General features: G+C 47.8%; 1 protein-coding gene across 2 annotated transcripts in view; it reads left to right on the top strand.

Moving 5' to 3' along the window:
• Positions 1–6760, top strand: part of DLK1 (delta like non-canonical Notch ligand 1) — a 53547-nt gene extending 46787 nt beyond the window's left edge. For both annotated transcript variants that reach the window (XM_082242876.1, XM_082242875.1), the window contains exons 5-6: positions 280–421; positions 5943–6760. In XM_082242876.1, the coding sequence (XP_082099002.1) occupies positions 280–421; positions 5943–6660 (860 nt within the window). In that variant the 3' untranslated portion in view covers positions 6661–6760. The remainder of the gene's footprint in view (positions 1–279; positions 422–5942) is intronic.
• The last annotated feature ends 15556 nt before the right edge of the window (positions 6761–22316 follow it).

Raw genomic sequence — 22316 nt, 5'->3', positions numbered from 1 at the left:
CTTCAAATCACCCCCCCCAGCACAAATTCCCCCCAAATTCCCCCACCTAACACAAATCCCCCTAAATGCATTTAGGGGGATTTAGGCAGGAAATTGTGACGCGATTCAGGCGTGCATTTGCAAAACGCCTAGGTGTGATCGCAGCCTTGAGGATGTTAGGAGCTCACCGGATTTCTGGCGGGATCAACAGGAAAAGTTCTGAGGAAAGACGGGAAGATATTACAGAGGCATACCGAGCAATAATATTCAGTTTTCTCATTGTGTGTTTTATCTCCGCAGACATCCATCCGTGTGCGACTTTCCCGTGTTCCAGCAACTCCACCTGCATCGAGACCGGCGACGGCGGCTACATCTGTCTCTGCGCTCCCAGCTTCACCGGGAAAAACTGCCTGGTTAAAATCGGGCCCTGCATCACTTATGGGTAACGAACTTCCTGACTTCCCTCTTTGTCAGATCTGGTGGGATCTAAAACAGACATCTGCAGCATCTGACAAAAGTAAGTACACCCCTCACATTTGTGTAAATATTTTATTCTATCTTTTCATGTGACAACACTGAAGAAATGAGACTTTGCTACAATGTAAAGTAGTGAGTGTACAGCTTGTATAACAGTGTAAATTTACTGTCCCCTCAAAATAACTCAACACACAGCCATTAATGTCTAAACCACTGGCAACAAAAGTGAGTACACCCCTAAGTGACAATGTCCAAATTGGGCCCAAAGTGTCAATATTTTGTGTGGCCGCCATTATTTTCCAGCACTGCCTTAACCCTCTTGGGCATGGAGTTCACCAGAGCTTCACAGGTTGTCACTGGAGTCCTCTTCCCCTCCCCCATGATGACATCACAGAGCTGGTGGATGTCAGAGACCTTGCGCTCCTCCACCTTCTGTTTGAGGATGCCCCACAGATGCTCAATAGGGTTTATGTCTGGAGACATGCTTGGCCAGTCCATCACCTTTACCCTCAGCTTCTTTAGCAAGGCAGTGGTCGTCTTGGAGGTGTTTGGGGTCGTTATGTTGGAATACTGCCCTGCCCCCCAGTCTCTGAAGGGAGGGGATCATGCTCTGCTTCAGTATGTCACAGTACATGTTGGCATTCATGGTTCCCTCAATGAACTGTAGCCCCCCAGTGCCGGCAGCACTCATGCAGCCCCAGACCATGACACTCCCACCACCATGCATGACTGTAGGAAGACACACTTGTCTTTGTACTCCTCACCTGGTTGCCCCCACACACGCCTGACACCATCTGACACCAAATAAGTTTATCTTGGTCTCCTCAGACCACAGGAGATGGTTCCAGTAATCCATGTCCTTAGTCTGCTTCTCTTCAGCAAACTGTTTGTGGGCTTTCTTGTCCATCATCTTTAGAAGAGGCTTCCTTCTGGGATGACAGCCATGCCGACCAATTTGATGCAGTGTGCGGCGTATGGTCTGAGCACTGACAGGCTGACCCCCCACGCCTTCAACCTCTGCAGCAATGCTGGCAGCACTCATACGTCTATTTCCCAAAGACAACCTCTGGATATGACGCTGAGCATGGCACTCAACTTCTTTGGTGGACCATGGTGAGTCCTGTTCTGAGTGGAACCTGTCCTGTTATACCGCTGTATGATCTTGGCCACCGTGCTGCAGATCAGTTTCAGGGTCTTGGTAATCTTCTTATAGCCTAGGCCATTTTTATGTAGAGCAACAATTCTTTTTTTCAGATCCTCAGAGAGTTCTTTGCCATGAGGTGCCATGTTGAACTTCCAGTGACCAGTATGAGAGAGTGAGAGCGATAACACCAAATTTAACACACCTGCTCCCCATTCACACCTGAGACCTTGTAACACTAACTAATCACATGACAGCGGGGAGGGAAAATGGCTAATTGGGCCCAATTTAGAGATTGTCACTGACTTTTGTTGCCAGTGGTTTAGACATTAATGGCTGTGTGTTGAGTTATTTTGAGGGGACAGTAAATTTACACTGTTATACAAGCTGTACACTCACTACTTTACATTGTAGCAAAGTCTCATTTCTTCAGTGTTGTCACATGAAAAGATAGAATAAAATATTTACACAAATGTGAGGGGTGTACTTATTTTGTGAGATACTGTATGCCAAAACATTTACTAGATGAATGTCACAAGCATTCGCCCACCCATGACAAATGTTCTCCGTTTTTTTGTTTAACTGGCTTATTTCCTGTGATCATCATTCAGGAAAAAATATGGCCACTAGATGGTGCTGACAATTGACAAAATACAGAGAAAATTAGTCATGGCTGGGCAAATCCAGCAATTTTTATTATAAATGGATCCCCTTTAGTGCTTGTATAGTATATGTATGATTTATTTAATGCCTAAACCTTTTTGTAGGTTTAGATAGAGAAGGTATGGGTTCAACGCCAGTTTATGACTGTCTGTCTTTTCCCAGGCTGTATCAGGAAGAGGAAATTCCAACAAAGTGAGAGGAAGTACTCTCTTGGACAGGTGTCCCCATTTGCGAATTTTCCCCCACCTCCTGTTGTGGTGACAACTGTAAAATATTGGATTCTTCCATTAACTGGAAAAACGCTGCTCTAGGCTCCCTCCAGTGGTGGCCACATGATCAAAGGCCTAGGCATTTCGTCACAAGATTCATGTTCCATCGGCCAGTCTGAAATCACGGGACCAGCAATGACTCAGCCTTGAGCTGTGTTTTTTCACCACAGAAATCCTGATGGGTCATTGGAAAAATGATTTAACATTTGATCTGTAACAATCTCCGATGTCTCCTCATAATGAGACTTATAGTGCCCTCCCTTTTATTGTCACCTGTAGCTTGATCATGCCCAAAGTGTGCCACTCCAATCCACTTATATGTGGCTCCATAGCATAACCATAAGTGGCCAGGCCACAAAACACAGAGTACTTCGTCCCCACTACTTTTAAGTACTTGCAGGTATTAATTGTGGCTGAAAATCACTGAAACTGGAAAACATAAGAGTTTCTATTTCGCTAAAGCATGGCTTGATGGTTCCACCAACTCCCTTCCTCATGTCCATGAGGCCAGGGTTCCTTGACTTGATGGCTCCACAAGTTCTCTTCCTCCTGTCCATGAGGCCAGAGTTTCCTTGGCTTAATGGTTCCACCAACTCCCTTCCACCTGTTCATGAGGCTGAAATTTCCTTTGCTTGATAGCTCCACCAACTCCCTTCCTCCTGTCCATGAGGACAGAGTTTCCTTTCCTTGATGGCTTTACCAACTCTTATCCTTCTACCCACGAGGCCAGATTTTCCCTGGCTTGATGGCATCACCGACTCTCTTCCTCCTGTCCATGAGGCCAGAGTTTCCTTGGCTTGATAGCTCCACCAACTCCCTTCCGTCTGTCTAGAAAGCTGGAGTTTCTTTGTTTGATGACCCCACAAACGCCCTTGCTCCTGTCCAGGAGGCTGGAGTTTCTTTGGCTTGATGGCTTCACCAACTCTTATCCTTCTGCCCATGAGGCCAGAGTTTCCTTGGCTTGATGGCTTCCCCAACTTGTATCCTTCTGCACAAGAGGCCAGAGTTTCCTTGGCTTGATGGCTCCACCAACTCCCTTCCCCCCTTTCCATGAGGCCGCAGTTTCCTTGGCTTGATGGCTTCACCAACTCTAATCCTTCTGCCCACGAGCCTGGAGTTTCCTCGGCTTTATGGCTCCACCATATTTCTTCCTCCTGTCCATGAGGCTAAAGTTTCCTTGGCTTGATGGCTCCACCAACTCCCTTCCTGCTGTCCATGAGGCCAGAGTTTTCTTGCCTTGATGGCTCCACCAGTTCTCCTCCTCCTGCCCATGAGGCCGGAGTTTCCTTGGCTTGATTGCTCCACCAACTCCCTTCCACCTTGTCAGGGTGCCAGGAAACCGGATCACACCAAGATGCAAGTAAATTAAAGCAGTTTATTATAGCAACAACAATAAACGCGCAGCAAGAGAGAGGAGCGAAATTAGGAACAGCCTAGGTAAAGTCCAGAAGCGTGTATTCATCCAAGCTGGGATCGAGTCTGGAAGTTGGTAGTCATTCAAGCCGGGGTCAAGTCCAGACGCAGGTAGTCAGCTGATGTCAGGTCGTCTGCCGATGCGGGGACGTACACAGATGCAGGATTGAGAGCCAGGAATGTCGACAACCAAGCCAGGTCATGCACGGAGGAACACAGAGAACAGAAGAATGCTAGCAGTGATGCACCTTGGAGCACCAACACAAGAGCAAGGACTGCAAACCCTCAGGTGATATATATAGTCAGGTGTGCAACATCATGACTGAGTATTGCCCAGACAGCAGGCAAGTGATGATGCAAACAGAGTTTATAAGAGACAGCAGTCTGCACATGTCCAAGATGGCTGCCAACAGGAAGGCAAGGTAAGACCTTGACACACCTGTCCATGAGGCGGAAGCTTCCTTTGCTTGTTGGCTCCACCAACTTCCTACCTCCTGTCCATGAGTCTGGAGTTACCTTGGCTTGATGGCTTCACTAATTCTTATCATTCTGTCCATGAGGCTGGAGTTTCCTTGGCTTGATGGCTCCACCAACTCCCTTACTCCTGTCTAGAATGCTAGAGTTTCTTGGTTTGATGGCTCCACTAACACCCTTCCTCCTGTCCATGAGGCCAGAGTTTCCTTGGCTTGATGGCTTCCCCAACTCTTATCCTTCTGCCCAAGAGGCCAAAGTTTCCTTGGCTTGATGGCTTCACCAATTCCCTTCCACCTGTTCATGAGGCTGAAGTTTCCTTTGCTTGATAATTCCACCAACCCCCTTCCTCCTGTCCATGAGGCCAGAGTTTCTTTGGCTTGATGGCTCTGCCAAGTCCCTTCCTCCTTTCCATGAGGTCAGGGTAGCCTTGACTTGATGGCTCCACCAACTCCCTTCAACCTGTCCACTAGGCCGGAATATCTTTGGCTTGATGGCTTTACCAACTCTTATCCCCCTGGCCATAAACCTGGAGTTTCCTTGGCTTGATGGCTTCACTAACTCTTAATCTTCTGTCCATGAGGCAAGAGTTTCCTTGGCTTGATGGCTTCACCAACTACCTTCCTCCTTTTTAGGATGCCAGAGTTTCCTGGCTTAATGGCTCCACCAACTCCCTTCCTCCTGCTTATGAGGCTGGAGTTTCTTTGGCTTGATGGCTCCACCAACTCCCTTTCTCCTGTCTAGAATGTTGGAGTTCCTTGGCTTGATGACTCTACCAACTCCCTTCCTCCTGTCCATTAGGCCAGAGTTTCCTTTACTTGATGGCTTCACCAACTCTTACCCTTCTGCCCATGAGGCCAGAGTTTCCTTGGCTTGATGGCTCCACCAACTCCCTTCCTCCTGTCCATTAAGCCAGAGATTCCTTTGGCTTGGTGGCTCCTTCAACTTCCTTCCTCCTGTCCATGAAGTCGGAGTTTCCTTGGCTTGATGGCTCCATTAACTCCCTACATCCCATCCAATAAGACTTCTTTATTGATTAAAAAGGCATTTTCACTGGAACAGCAGTTGGCAGGGCTTAGCCATCAAATCACTGGAAGTCAGGGCAAGCAAATTAACAAAGTTTTCCCAGCACACCTGCCAGCTAGCCTGTAAAAAAATGTCACTGTCTAAAAATTAAGGTTAAGAACAGAGATTTTAGTTGCATACATCTGCAAATAAATGTGAAAGTTACACTGCCTTGACAAGGCTCCTCTGTAAAAGTACCATCCTAACCCTTATATTTGAGAGTCTTCGTATTTGAGCATATATATTTGTGGATAAGTTGAGGGCAGGTATGCCTGGAGGTAACCCAGTTCTCGTTAAAGGTGTTAGTAGGAAAGTCAAACTAAATCAGAGAGGGGTACAGAAAGTGCTTCCTTGTACTGAAGTGTGTTCCTCATGTTGTGCATTTAGCCATGTGCTAAATAAGTTGTTTTAAAAGTGACCAATCTTCCTTATATTTTTGTATTGTTCTTTGCATACCATTGCAGGTCTCCATGCAAGAATGGAGGGACATGTGTGGACAACAATGGCTTTTCTGGCCATGCCTCATGCCGGTGTCTTGATGGTTTCGCAGGTGACTACTGTGAAATAGACAAGGATGACTGCAGCCCCAACCCTTGCGTTAATGGAGGAAACTGCACAGACATTGGCCCTGGCTTTCGCTGCCATTGCCCATCTGGATTTGGTGGTCGTTCTTGCTCTGAACTCCTTTCATGGTGTAACAGTAACCCTTGTACCAATGGTGGTACATGCTATGAGAAGCTGGATGGGTACCAATGCTCCTGTCTGCCAGAATACTCAGGAGCCACCTGTGCTTTTCCTACACAAAGGAAGAGCTTATTTACCAATGAGCACAGCTATAACTTCCCGCCACATCACAAGGGGATCCACCACTCAGGCCACGAGGTCCTGAAGATCACCATGAAGGAGACCATCCACAACAAAGATACTCTCCTCAACCGAAGTCAAATCATCTGCTTCATCGTCCTCGGCCTCCTCACTTGTCTCATCGTCCTCATCACCACCGGGATTATCTTCTTATCCAAATGTGAAACGTGGTTGGCCAATGCCAAGTACAGGCACTTAATTCGCCAGAAGAAAGATTTCTACATGAAAGCGAGCCGAGAGAACGGAAATGACGTAAAAATAATTTTTCCTGAAAAGGTGAAAATAGCAAACTACAGCCGGAGTTACACTACGATATAGGAGGGAATGCAGAACCGTCTTTGTTACTTGATGTTTTCATCTTCATCTCTGTGACTGCCGGACTTCATACATGGAACAAGAATAGTGTATTGGGGGGAAGGGGGGGGGGGGGAATGGTGAGGCTGTCTACAAGTAAAATGGATGTTTTCAGATGTGAGTGGCGTGTGATGAGTTAAACCATTTATTAATTTCTTCAATGTTGAATTTCATTGTGGATCAAGTGGAGAATGATTCGACTTTTTGTTGCCATCTGTAACCCTATTGAGGAGATTTACCTTGACTTCCTGTCAGGAAAAAAAGGTGATGGGAAATCTCTCCAATGAAGACACCAACAAAAGCTCAATTTTAGTAGAATGGGGAAGAGTTACAATTCCTGGCAATGTGTTTATTGCTGTCCGTGCCTTCCTGTCCCGGTGACAATCAATATCCCAGAGCACCCAACTGTCTCTAATTTGGAGGAACTGACCCAATTTAGTACCAGATCCCTCTGTTTCTCTTTCCTTCCCAGTTGTCCCTCCTATGGTCCGTATGGATTTATACATCTCTTATTTACACCAAAAATGCTATACTACTCTAAACCTCCTGAGGGCCAGGAGGACAATGACCCTTCGGGCAATGCCACACCCTCTGATACACCAAGGCTGAGGAAGGAGGATTTATTTAGGATAAACACCCTTTTAGGTAACAATAGGAAAAGAAATGCAGCAGCAATAAACGATAAGAGATAAATTAATTAGCACCACACCACAACAATGAGAGGACCAACTATCTCTGCACCTGAACCCTTCAGTCTCTCTAAACTCTTCCCAAGGGCCAATGTAGATTTAATCATTCGGGCCCACAGTTCTGTGTTAGAGCGCTCAGGTTTAAGAGAATCCCATGGTACAGCGTGTAAGTTCCCATACTATATTCAAAGGTAAAGTGACACTGTCCCTGGGAAATGTGTAATGAAGTTGTGGCCAATGGCCTCTCACCACTATGCAGTCTCCCATTCGCTGGAGTCAGAGACTGATGGTGGTGGCGTCTCGGGGCCCACTAATGGCGATTTCTCACAGAACCAGTCACGCCCCTTTCCTCCAGCTCGTGGCATCTCCCCAACAGCCATGACCTCCATTCAAATGTCGTAGCCCAGTCTCTCTCCGGTGAACACCCACAGTAGGCAGCATCTCCACCTCAGCAGCCCCCTACACTCATCACCTCTTATGGCGCTTTTCCACTGCATGGAACCCAACGGTTCGGCTTGCTTTTGCGCTTTTCCACTGCTGGTACCGCATGGTACGGTGTTGGAACGGTTCGGTACGGTACGGCGTCGCTTTTTCACTACATGGAACTGAACGGTACGGCTCGCTTAAACAGTACCACCTCAGTTGTGGTTCCAAGAGGGCTGTACCGATACCATATCCCACAATCCTTTGCATGCAGCCTTGACTGTTTGTCACTACTAGCCACTGATTGGTCAGAGAATCGTTGTTATCCCACCCACTTACTACTTTAGTGGAAAAGAAAACCGTACCAAACCGTACCAAACCGTACCGAACCGTACCGAACCGTACCGTAGCATTCCAACACCGTACCGTGCGGTACCATGCAGTGGAAAACCAAACCAGGCCAAGCAGGGCCGAGTGGAGCCGAGCCGGTACTTGCAGTGGAAAAGTGCCATTACTTCCCAGGTGAGACTGCCTCAAACTTCTCTTTCCTTTTCCTCCTTTGCAGCACCCTTTTCTCCTGGGATTTGAAGCCCCCTTCAGTACTTGGCTTTTAAGAGACTACATCCCCCATAGTTTCAGGAGGCTCCCAAAAGTTTTTCCCCTGCTCCATGGACAGGCTTTGCCCAGTCACCCTGTGACCAATCACTGCTCTCCTCTGTACCCTAGGGCAGTGGGTGCCGTCCTCTTCTGTCTTGCTGTATCTGCCAGGGCATCCTGTGGCCCTCTCTTTCTGCCCCCTCCTCCTCACCCAGCATGGCTGCCCCTCCACTCACTGAAGCCCAGGGAGAGGGAAAGAAGCTGTGTACAGGCACACACAGGACAGTTGAGTCTGACTCCCGTTCATGTGTGTGTGTCACCGGACCCAGCCGCCGAACTTGGAAGCTGTCATTAGGCTGGCACTGCTGTACCAATAAATATCGCCTTATCGATAATTTGCATTTTTATTGTGTAGGCGGGGCCTCAGTGCACTGCATTGCCCGGGGGCCCTTTAATGCTCTTAAGAAGGCATTGATCACGTGAAGGACGATCCCCGGAGGAGACTCCGCCTCCTCATACTCATCAATTTGCACTGCGGGCGGCAGTATGAGATGGGGAAATGCCGCTCGTAATGCTCCGCAAACTGAAGACACACAAAACTGCTGGAAAAAAAATCTTGGGAGTCAATTTTCTGCCCCTCTCAAAGTGCTGCCTGGGTCCAATAGACCCAGCGGGACCCATGGTGGGGCCGGCCCTGGTATAGACACTTACATGTGACCACAGGATTTTCCTGTTTTTGGTTTACAGATCTGAACTCATTGTATTTCTAGGAGTCAATACACACTATGGACCCTTTGGCCCTGCCTTTGATCCCACCCTTGGCCCTGCCCTCGGCCCTACCCCTGGCCCCTCCCTTGACTCCGCCTGTTCAGTTTTTGTTTGCATGCACCATACAACGGACAAGGGTGGAATTGTGATGGCTCTATAGGGGACCATTTGTAAATGGACTCCAGTCTGGTCTGGAAAAACAGCCAAAGATGCAATCCTTTTCCATAGTTTTTCTGTCCTGAATGGACATAGAGGTAGGTAGGTAGGTAGGTAGGTAGGTAGGTGTAGCCCTACATAGCGCCTTCAATTAGGTCCACATAAAATACTAATTGGAAAGCTTGGAAAGTTCTTAACCTCTTCACGCCGGATGCACGGATATTTATGGCCTCTCGGCGGGTGCGGCGCTACAGAATGTAAACAGAGATGTGCCGAAAGCGTGCGCCCTGTGCGCTCCCGGCAAAGTTATCGGCGGTTAAAGGGGAAGTAAACCCTCATAAAAAAAATGAGAAAAAAAAACCTGTAAAGGTAAAGGCATAATGAGTTAGCATGCATCGCATACTAGCTCATTATGAAATACTTACCTTAAAACGAAGCCCCCGCAGTGCCGCCCGCTCAGTGACAGGGCGGCCGACATGTCCGGCCGTCCTGTTTCCTCGTTCGCGTCCTCCGGCCATCTGATTGGCCGGGGGGTGCGATAACATCACTCCCGCGCATGCGCACGGGAGCCGCCGTTCACGGCATAGGGCTCTGATGGAACGGAACAGGTGGCCGTTCCTTCAGAGCGCATGCGCCGATGATGTCATCGGCTGCATGCATTGTAAATATCTCCTAAACGGTGCAAGTGGAGGAGATATTTATAGCACCTATAGGTGAGCCTTAATATAGGCTTACCTATTGGTTAAAGTCTTTAAGGTGGGTTTACAACCTCTTTAATGGAAAGCTAATGATCTCTACTTGCAAATGGGAGCTTTCCGATCATCCTGCATGTAGAGAAATCACTGTCCTCCTTTTTCCTCCTGTAGCTGCAGGAGGAAAATGGAGGAGATTGGTTCCTCTGTATGCTGCCCCCCCCACTCCTCCTATCCAGTTCACTTGTGTTCTGCTGTCTCTGGGCCCCTGTGTGCTCCCCTGCCCCCCCCCCCCCACTGTGCTCCTTCCCCTCTCCTGTCAGGTGCTGCAGGGGATGTGTCACAATAGAGAACCAGGAAGGGGTCGGTAAATATGTAATTTACCAGCTCCTTCCTTTTCTGAATGGACAGAGTCATAGTCAGTGGCATTGTAAAAAAATAAAATAAAATGATAAAAAAAATAATACAATTAAAATACCAAAAAAAATAAAAACTACTGACACCAGTGGGTGACCTTCCAGGATTGCAAAGGTCACACTTGTGACCGGGCCCTGGCATTCCACCACCGTGGGGAGGCCCCAATATGGCAGAAAGGGGGCCCACTGCAGAACTTGTGAAAGGGTCCCTCTGCGGGAACGTAATAAAAGGGCCCCAAAACTAGAGTAAAGGGCCCCAGGATCGCAAAAAGAGGGGGGAGACCAGGACTCTAAGACTGTCAGTGGGAAGAGCCCCAGGCTTGAAGGGAAGGGCCCTGGCCAGGGGTTCCTTCATGGTTTCTTGTACCGTGGCCCTGAAGGCTCTGGTTAAAGAGGAGTGGTTAGGGCAGTAAAAGGGGTTAAAGAAGAGTGGTTGGGGCAGTAAAAATGTCAGCAGCCTGAAGTCAGTCTCTCCAACCAAAACTGTAATTCAGCAGCGGGGGGGGGGAGTATTTACGCCCCAAAAATGATTAAAAAGTCCCTGTATTGCTTCGACCTCCTGGGCCCCACAGCTGACCTGACGGGGCCCAGGAAAATGTGTTTATACACCCCCAGACATGTAGGAGTGTGGGGGGGGGTTATTTTAGTAAGCACTATTTCTTTATTTAGCAAACATTGACTATAAGCTGCTGGGGCCCCTGAAGGGGCGGGGCCCGATACAACAGGACTGGTTGTACTGCCCTATCAGAGGCCCTGCCTATACACATGTACACGGATATATATCTTCATGTGGAAATGTAATCCTTGGTAGAAAAAATTAACAGAAGAAGAATTTTATAGAATTTTTCAGATCCAGAGATGTACAGATCTCTATGAATGGACACACAAGCGCTCTATAGATCTCTATGAATGGACACACAAGCGCTCTATAGATCTCTATGAATGGACACACAAGCGCTGTATAGATCTCTATGAATGGACACACAAGCGCTCTATAGATCTCTATGAATGGACACACAAGCGCTGTATAGATCTCTATGAATGGACACACAAGCGCTCTATAGATCTCTATGAATGGACACACAAGCGCTGTATAGATCTCTATGAATGGACACACAAGCGCTCTATAGATCTCTATGAATGGACACACAAGCGCTGTATAGATCTCTATGAATGGACACACAAGTGATGTACAGATCTCTATGAATGGACACACAAGCGCTGTATAGATCTCTATGAATGGACACACAAGTGCTCTATAGATCTCTATGAATGGACACACAAGCGCTCTATAGATCTCTATGAATGGACACACAAGTGCTCTATAGATCTCTATGAATGGACACACAAGCGCTGTATAGATCTCTATGAATGGACACACAAGCGCTCTATAGATCTCTATGAATGGACACACAAGTGCTCTATAGATCTCTATGAATGGACACACAAGTGCTCTATAGATCTCTATGAATGGACACACAAGCGCTGTATAGATCTCTATGAATGGACACACAAGTGCTCTATAGATCTCTATGAATGGACACACAAGTGCTCTATAGATCTCTATGAATGGACACACAAGTGCTCTATAGATCTCTATGAATGGACACACAAGCGCTGTATAGATCTCTATGAATGGACACACAAGCGCTGTATAGATCTCTATGAATGGACACACAAGCGCTCTATAGATCTCTATGAATGGACACACAAGCGCTGTATAGATCTCTATGAATGGACACACAAGCGCTGTATAGATCTCTATGAATGGACACACAAGTGATGTACAGATCTCTATGAATGGACACACAAGCGCTCTATAGATCCTATTTGGGTGTTATTTTCCTTTCAGAGGTTTATTACCCCTCCCCCGGGTACAAAGACCTGTGAAGGATCCGTGACCTCCAAATAGCTCCAACAGATAAAAAATCTACTGACAAATCTCCATCCCTTTACAAAAGATGAGAGATCCGACGAAACGCAGCGCTGATCTGTGTCCCCGACCACCACAATCTCATCAGATCCTGGATGTCTGAGATTTATTCATCAATATTAATAAAAACTATTTTAAATAAATTCTCCGCTGTTTATTGGATTATTTATGTCAGAGAGGCGTTAAACATTGAAATTTGGAGAATTTGGAAATAATAATTGCTGCTTCATCACTGAAGGGTCAGAAAACACTCAGAGCCATCGAAATCAATGAACGCAAAACGATTCCAAAACTTTGTGACATCAAAATAAAGTCCCAAATAATCCAGCAAATAAATAGTGGGATTGGGTTCTCTTCACCCACCGCCATGCTGAGACAGGCTGAAGGGTTCCTAAAAAGTGTTTGGATTATTGAAGTCACATGATTGGAGGATTATTTGGACTTCATTTTGATACATTTTATGACATTTTGCTGTTACAATGTTTTGTATTTTGTTTGAAGGGATGGTTCACATTAGAACACAATATACAGAGATACGGGAAATGGTTTTTGACAGGAGCTCACCTACACGGGTTATACTGGATGGACGGGTGTTTTTTTCCAACCTTACCACCTACAGTATCTGACAAAAGTAAGTACACCCCTCCCATGTGACAACACTGAAGAAATGAGACTTTGCTACAATGTAAAGTAGTGAGTGTACAGCTTGTATAACAGTGTAAATTTACTGTCCCCTCAAAATAACTCAACACACAGCCATTAATGTCTAAACCGCTAGCAACAAAAGTCAGTACACCCCTAAGTGACAATCTCCAAATTGGGCCCAATTAGCCATTTTCCCTCCCCGGTGTCATGTGACTCGTTAGTATTACAAGGTCTCAGGTGTGTTATATTTGGTGTTATCGCTCTCACTCTCTCATACTGGTCACTGGAAGTTCAACATGGCACCTCATGGCAAAGAACCATCTGAGGATCTGAAAAAAAGAATTGTTGCTCTACATAAAGATGGCCTAGGCCACCGGTGTCAAACACAAGGCCCACGGGCCGAATCCGGCCCTCCAGGCCATTTTATGTGGCCCTCGCACCTACAGGAGAGCTCCAGTCCTCCTCCAGACCTTATACTTTCTGCTTTCCAGCAATGCCTCCAGCTTCTTTCCAGCAGCACCACAAGGTAAGGGGGGACTCAACTTCTGATGGTGGAGAGGCTCTTGACGTCTTATGTAAGGGTAGGGGATGCACTTGACATCTAGTCCTACAGATACAACCAGCCCTTTTGAGGGCAATCATAATGCTGATGCGGCTCACGATTAAATTGAGTTTGACACCCCTGGCCTAGGCTATAAGAAGATTGCCAAGACCCTGAAACTGAGCTGCAGCACGGTGGCCAAGACCATACAGTGGTGTAACAGGACGGGTTCCACTCAGAACAGGCCTCACCATGGTCCACCAAAGAAGTTGAGTGCCGTGCTCAGCGTCATATCCAGAGGTTGTCTTTGGGAAATAGAGGTATGAGTGCTGCCAGCATTGCTGCAGAGGTTGAAGGGGTGGAGGAGGGGTCAGCCTGTCAGTGCTCAGACCATACGCCGCACACTGCATCAAATTGGTCTGCATGGCTGTCATCCCAGAAGGAAGCCTCTTCTAAAGATGATGGACAAGAAAGCCTGCAAACAGTTTGCTGAAGACAAGCAGACTAAGGACATGGATTACTGGAACCATCTCCTGTGGTCTAATGAGACCAAGATAAACTTATTTGGTGTCAGATGGTGTCAGGCGTGTGTGGGGGCAACCAGGTGAGGAGTACAAAGACAAGTGTGTCTTCCTACAGTCAGGCATGATGGTGGGGGTGTCATGGTCTGGGGCTGCATGAGTGCTGCCAGCACTGGGGGGCTACAGTTCATTGAGGGAACCATGAATGCCAACATGTACTGTGACATACTGAAGCAGAGCATGATCCCCTCCCTTCAGAGACTGGGGGCAGGGCAATATTCCAACATAACGACCCCAAACACCTCCAAGATGACCACTGCCTTGATAAAGAAGCTGAGGGTAAAGGTGATGGACTGGCCAAGCGTCTCCAGACCTAAACCCTATTGAGCATCTGTGGGGATCCTCAAACAGAAGGTGGAGGAGGGGAAGGTCTCCAACATCTACCAGCTCTGTGATGTCATCATGGGGGAGGGGAAGAGGACTCCAGTGACAACCTGTGAAGCTCTGGTGAACTCCATGCCCAAGAGGGTTAAGGCAGTGTTGGAAAATAATGGAGGCCACACAAAATATTGACACTTGGGGCCCAATTTGGATATTGTCACTTAGGGGTGTACTGACTTTTGTTGCCAGCGGTTTAGACATTAATGGCTGTGTGTTGAGTTATTTTGAGGGGACAGTAAATTTACACTGTTATATATTATTACACTGACTTTTTTTCACTTTATTATTTAAGAACACTTCATTATGCAATGCAATATCTTTACAATCAATCCACTATTCTATCAGACAACTATGATATATGAAATATTACACAAATGATAGAAGAAAAAATATATAAAGAAAAAAATGATTTTATAAAAATGTATAGAAAGTGGAGCAGGTAAAGCCATTCTAATTGTCCGATTGGCCAATAAAGGAGGGCGGTGCTATCCTCGTATATATAAATGAGTCTATCTGTGAATCGGAAATTATGTCCTTGATGATGCCGTGGAGGTAGGATGAAACGCGTTGACGTATTGCCAGTTCTGTTAAACCAACAACGTCCCTTCTATCCTCCGTGGAACGCACAATGAGTAGCGGAGAACCCGGAAGAGCCTCGTGATTGTCTATAACCATTTTTATTGTAGCACCCTCCTAGGTAGGTGCTAGGAAAGAGCATATGATGGCCCTGTCTGCTTATGAAGGGGGCTGATCATTCAGCTAGGCTGTCATGTGCTTCCAGGTGTGTCTGTTGAGCTTAGGGAGTCTCCCCACTGTTTTCAATGAGGGCACTTGTTGGGCAGTGGAGGAAACCTGACCAATAGCACACCAGGGCTTATATTGATCTCAGTGGAAAGGACCTGCTGCAATGCACCCTGGGATGGGGTATAAGTCTGAGGGGAGCACATGACGCAGCGTCTTTGGCGGGAAGCAGAGTCCCAGGAGGAGGCTGACAGCTGTCTCTCCTCCTGTCAGTGCTAGAGAAGGTGTCCTGGGCAGTCGGCCTGGAGGATGAAGGTTGAGCTGAGCTGCAGAGAGGGATGCAGAGTGCTGTGGACCGAGTGGAGCTGCTGGGCAGAAGTTTCCGGGAAAAACAGTATTGTGAGTACTCGAGACCGCCCAGGGGTCTGCCTAGGAGAGGGGACCACTTCAGAAGGTCAAAGGGAACCGGGAGCCAGGTAACCAGTAGAGAAGGCTTAGAAAAAGGGGGTGCCAGAGTCTAAGCCCTGAAGATAAGTGAGTGAAAGGGGGCCCCGGTGTGGGCATTGAAGTGTTGAGGAGCGCGGCAGTAGCGCTTAAGGGAGCTCAAAAAGGACTTCTTTAGGCAAGAAAGCAGCCCAAAGAGAGTTTGGAGTCAACAGGCAGCAAGCCAGCGTCAACCAGCGTCAACCAGCGTTGACCGGCATCCAGCCAGCTTTAAGTCAGCGCCACTCGGCATTTTTCAGTTATCCCTGGCAATTTGTGCATAATTGAGCCAAAGGAGTATCCCACTCATCCCTTCCCCCATCCAAGTTCTCAATAAATACAAAAACCCAAAGATACCGGACTGGTCCTTGTCTCAGTGCTCACACTTGGAGAACATGCTTAAATGTGCTGTTGTTGCTAGCGGTAACCAAGGCGGACCCACATCCAGCAAAACGGCCGGAAATCCTGCGACATTATCTACAATTTTGTAAGTTGCTTTGCATTTTGCGCAAATAAACAATAATTTTACATGACTTCACTATGAGGATTATTTTGTTTTATGGAGCCGGGAGGATATTAACCACTTGACCACCGCTAGGCACTGAGCTCTACTGCGGCAAAGTGGCCCGATAACGCCTGGCGACGTAGACCTACGTCACCGGACTCTTCCCTCTCTCGGTGGCACGCGCGCACCGCCGGAGGCTCGCTCCTGCTGTATTCAGACACAGCGGGAGTCGGGCCAGGGGAGGAGAGGCGGTGATCACCGCCGCTCTTCCCCGATCATCGGGGATCGGGTGTAGAAATCCGCCCACTTGTGTAAACAAAGAGGGCGGATCTCCTAAGTGACAGACAGGGACAGATTACAGGATTCAGCATAGCTCAACCTGCGATCTGTGCCTGTGTCACTCAGTCACCTCCCCCCACACACGTCAGTAACCATGAGGCACACATTTAACCCCTTGATCACCAATATAGTTAACCCCTTCCCTGCCAGTGTCATTATTACAGTAACAGTGCATATATATAGCACTGATTACTGTAGTAATGTCACTGGTACCCCCAAAAGTGTCAAAATTGTCAGTTAGGGGTCCGATCTGTCCGCCGCAATGTCACAGTACCACAAAAAGAAAATCGCAGATCGCCGCTATTACTAGTAAAAAAAAATAAACAATAAAAATGACAGAAATCTTTCCCGTAGTTAGTAAACGCAATAACTTTTGTGCAAACCATTTAAAATACGCTTATTGTGATTTTTTTTTACGAAAAATATGTAGCAGAAAACAAATTGGCCAAAAATGTTAAAAAATTTTGATTTATACATTTTTTTTGGGAATGTTATATATCAGAATGTAAAAAATATTGTTTTTTTTTTTTTCAAAAAGTAAAAATCGCAGAGGTGATCAAATACCACCAAAATAAAGCTCTGTTTGTGGGGGAAAAAAAATGACCTAAATTTAATTTGGGTACAGCGTTGCACAACCGCGCAATTGTCCATTAAAATAACGCAGTGCCGAATCGCAAAATATGGCCTGGTCAGGAATGGGGTAAAATCTTCCGGTCTTAAAGCGGTTAAAAATACGCTCATTGAGAATGTTTTTGTCAAAGACATGTAGCTAAATACATTTTGGCCTAAATATATGACAAAAATTGAATATTTCGGATATTTTTTAACTCTCAAATTAGAAAATGTCAATTTTTTTTCAAAATTTTTGCAATTTTTTATTAATATCACAAAAAATGAAAAGTGCAGAGGTGATCAAATACCACCAAAAGGAAGCTCTGTTTGTGGGAAAAAAAGGACGTAAATTTTGTTTGGGTACGGCGTTGCATGACCGCGCAATTGTCAGTTAAAGTCACGCAGTGCCAAGTTGGAAAAAGTGGCCTGGACGTAAAGCAGGAAAATCCTCCGGTGGTAAAGGGGTTAAGGCCGCCCTGAGAGTATTATTGGTGAGATCCGATCTGAGGTCCGATATCCCCAACACCAGATAGAAGTTTGGGTGACCCCCCCCCCCCAGACTGAAAAGCTGAGGGTCCATTCTCTCACATGAAGAACTTCCGCACATTATTAACGGAGTTTGGAGAACTTTATATGAGAAATTCTGAAAGAGTTTGTAAATGTTTTTTAAATATTAATTTTTTGAGTAAATTATGTTTCTTTGTTGTATTGGTAATCGCTGTATTATTATAATTGTATTTTGTTGTAGAATAGCGCTGGGCGAAGAGCAGCTGCAGATATTTTGGAATCGCACGCACACAGCGAGTATTTCTAGGTTTTTAGTTTATATTGTTTGTTCCCCGCAGTACCTCTTCTCTGTCACAAGATGTCGCCAGTCCTCCATGTGGAATGACACCCACCATGGAAGGACCCTCTGTGTGATTTTCATTGTCAGGTTTTCCTACCCTTCCCCCGCTTCACACAGAATGCTGCTTTCAAATCGCACTACTTCAGCGTGACTTCAGTGCGATTTCATGTGCAGCTTGCTGACAGCCATGTGATTTCATGCACAGATGTCATTACAAGTCGCACATGAAATCGTCAAAAATCGTGCGGGAAACTTTTTCAGATCTGTGCAAGTCAGAGTCGCACCAGTTTGAACGTTACCATAGGCACAAATAGGGTGCGACTTGTCATTCGACTTTGAACTGCCAAATCGCATGACAGGTAGCGCTGCTGTGAACGGAGGCTAAATCCCTTCCCACCCTCCCCCACTGGAGTAACTTGTTCCAAATCACATGAGAAGTCGCACCCCGTTAACATTCACATTGCTGCGACTCATGTCACAGGGATTATGAAAAGGGGTTCCTGCAGTACTTTGTATCGATTTCATTGCGACTTGAAGAGAATTCTTTTAAATGAACTTGCAATGAAATCGGCAGTAAAATTCGCACTGAGAAGCTTTGAAATCGTGCTGAAGTAGTGCGATTATAAAGCCGCACCGGTGTGAGGTGGGGCTATACTGCATCCTAATGTTGGGAGGCGAGGCTTCCTCACCATGTGACCGCAGCCATTGGTTGTCAAAGGGGCCCATCCCACTGGCTCCCATCTACAGAGGCTGGGAGCTGATTGTGACAGCTCAGTCCCTGTGCTGGGAGCTGATTGTGACAGCTCGGTCACTGTGCTGGGAGCTGATTGTGACAGCTCAGTCACTGTGCTGGGAGCTGATTGTGACAGCTCGGTCATTGTGCTGGGAGCTGATTGTGACAGCTCGGTCACTGTGCTGGGAGCTGATTGTGACAGCTCAGTCCCTGTGCTGGGAGCTGATTGTGACAGCTCGGTCACTGTGCTGGGAGCTGATTGTGACAGCTCAGTCCCTGTGCTGGGAGCTGATTGTGACAGCTCGGTCACTGTGCTGGGAGCTGATTGTGACAGCTCGGTCACTGTGCTGGGAGCTGATTGTGACAGCTCGGTCACTGTGCTGGGAGCTGATTGTGACAGCTCAGTCCCTGTGCTGGGAGCTGATTGTGACAGCTCAGTCCCTGTGCTGGGAGCTGATTGTGACAGCTCAGTCCCTGTGCTGGGAGCTGATTGTGACAGCTCGGTCACTGTGCTGGGAGCTGATTGTGACAGCTCAGTCCCTGTGCTGGGAGCTGATTGTGACAGCTCAGTCCCTGTGCTGGGAGCTGATTGTGACAGCTCAGTCCCTGTGCTGGGAGCTCCTCCCCCATGTGGTTAGAGGCACATGCTACCCTCCCCCCCCCCCTTCCAGTGCAATGCATTTGTGCCTGAGTGGCCAATCACCAAGTTCCAGCGTTGTCACATGGGGCAGGGCCCTCCAACCAGATAGATTGGAGCTTACACTAGGGGGGGAGGCAGGGAAGTGTACTGCACCCCGGTGGGAGCTGCTGGTGAGTATCCCCTCCCCCCCCTTAGAGCTCACACAGCCAGGCACACCCCATTTTCTTCATTCTTCCACTGGCTCAGAAAACAGTCTTGGGGTTCTTTTTAGGTTTTTAATTGGGAAAGCTGAACTGGGAGGAGGAGAATGGGGTTCCCCCGAAAACTGCAGGACTGGAAACCTTGAGGACTGCTCAGTTCCTGGCTGCACTGCATGAGCTGCTGAATGTCCTCCAAGACCTCCATGCTGATGGTGACCGCTACTCCCTACAGAGGTAAAGCCTCACACAGCCACTGTCCTTCAGCATTGGGGTCATCTCCTCATTTAGCCCCAGGATCACCAGTTGCCTCCTGCCAGTATCCACCAGTCTCCTCCTAGTGAGGGGGCGAAGACTCACACCACCATAGGGCAACTGGACTCTTCCCACCAGTCTCCTCCTAGTGAGGGGGATAAGGAGTCACACTTCAGGGGGGTAGGGGTGATTGTTCGTCAGTGTGGTATGTGTGATCCTTCTGTAGCGGGGTAGGGGCAATCCTTCTTTAGGGGGTTAGAGGTTACCTTTTTCTAGGGGGGTAGGGATGATCCTTTCTTGGGGGTTAGGAGTGACCCTTTTTTAGCGGGGTAGGGGCAATCCTTCTTTAGGGGGTTAAGGGTGACCCTTTTTTAGCGGGGTAGGGGCAATCCTTCTTCAGCGGGGTAGGGTCGTTGTTCTTCAGCGGGTAGGGGCAATCCTTTAGGGGGTTAGGGGTGACCCTTTCTTAGCGGGGTAGGGGCGATCCTTTTGCGGGGTAGTGGTAACCTTTTTGTAGTGGGGGAGGGTTGATCAATTTTTTTTTCTACTCGGAGTTCCACTTTAAGATGCAGAATAAAATAAAATTCTACATTCAGATATTTTGGAAGAAAGCTGCAAATTGTTTCATTTTTCCTCCCATGGCGGTTTCCTTTCATTGTTGGGGGAGGGGAGGCGCCATACGTCAGTTTCATCAGCTGCACGCAATCTATAGGGTTAGAGCAATAAACACGCAGCACATGTTCCCGCCTCGGATGGTGAAAGAAGATCATTAACTTTCCGGCGTGACGTTGGAGGGTGTCGCAACACTCGGCGAGCCGAGGGAAGATTTTTCCATCTGCGGAGCTGCGCATTCCAAAGTCTGAGGAAATAAACACCAAGCTGGAGCTTCCACTCAATCCACACAAATATACCCGGCGCCAAAACTGCGCTCATAGATCACGCCAAACGCTGCCCGAGCGCGCCACCTATTCCGTACCTGCGCTATGAGCGTGCCGCCGCGCCATTCTCACCAACATTCTCTACATATGGAATACGAGTCTCCAAACATTCTATACAAAGATCCAGATTACCGTCCTTCATAGTCAGGGGGAGCAGAAAACACCCCATCATTGGTGTCAGTGGGAGGAATAGTGCCCCATCATTGGTGTCAGTGGGAGGAATAGTGTCCCATCATTGGTGTCAGTGGGAGGAATAGTGTCCCATCATTGGTGTCAGTGGGAGGAATAGTGTCCCATCATTGGTGTCAGTGGGAGGAATAGTGCCCCATCATTGGTGTCAGTGGGAGGAATAGTGCCCCATCATTGGTATCAGTGGGAGGAATAGTGCCCCATCATTTGTGTCAGTGGGAGGAATAGTGCCCCATCATTGGTGTCAGTGGGAGGAATAGTACCCCATCATTGATGTCAGTGGGAGGAATAGTGTCCCATCATTGGTGTCAGTGGGAGGAATAGTGCCCCATCATTGATGTCAGTGGGAGGAATAGTGCCCCATCATTGGTGTCAGTGGGAGGAATAATGCCCCATCATTGGTGTCAGTGGGAGGAATAGTGCCCCATCATTTGTGTCAGTGGGAGGAATAGTGTCCCATCATTGGTGTCAGTGGGAGGAATAGTGCCCCATCATTTGTGTCAGTGGGAGGAATAGTGCCCCATCATTGGTGTCAGTGGGAGGAATAGTGTCCCATCAGTGGTGTCAGTGGGAGGAGTAGTTTCCCATCATTCAGCTTCGGGTTGGCTGCAGAGAGTTCCTCTTGCTGAGTGTCTGAAGCTGCTGCAGGTGATCTGTGTGAGAGAGGAGTGTGGTGAAGTCTCTCCTGGCCCTCCTGGCTCCTTCCTGTGGAGGCCATGCAGGCCAGCAGGGCCTCTCCTGCTGGAAGCTCTCAGCCATCCCCTGGGCGGATGGATGGCATGCCTGCTCCTGTACAAGCCATGTCTGCTGATCTCTCTACCCCTGGTGAGAACAAAGTTGCTGGATCCATTCGGGAGTGAGTGGTGGCCGGGATCAAGGTCCTGAATTGGGAGAGAGACAAGCTCTACAAGTAGTTCTCTCACCATTCCCCCCTCCTATCTTACTAATGCCCCCCCAGCTCTCTCATCATTTCCCCCTCCTCTCTTACTAGTGTCCCCTCCCCACAGCACTCTCACAAATGTCTGTGCTTTTTTAAGCACAGTGCTGCTGACAGGACTGTAGCACGGAGCCGGGGAGGAGTTTCACAGAACTTCACTTGGCTCCAAGCTACAGTCCTGACGGGGGGGGGGGGGGGGGGGGAGGGGTGAGAAGACACCTCTGGCATTCACCAATTAAACAGCTATGTGGGAAATGGTGGTACTTGGATCCAGGGCACCCACCAGCAAATGTGGGCTATGTCCCCCCCGGATGCCTGGTGCAAACATACAGAAGCAGGTGGAGATCTTTTGTGTGACAAGGAGTTCTCCTTACCTTTCATG

The sequence above is a fragment of the Pelophylax lessonae genome, assembly GCF_965119305.1.
Source record: "Pelophylax lessonae genome assembly, chromosome: 13".
In the NCBI taxonomy this organism is placed as follows: domain Eukaryota; kingdom Metazoa; phylum Chordata; class Amphibia; order Anura; family Ranidae; genus Pelophylax; species Pelophylax lessonae.
The sequence above is the reverse complement of the archived record's forward strand: the minus strand, read 5'-3'. Positions and strand labels throughout refer to the sequence as shown.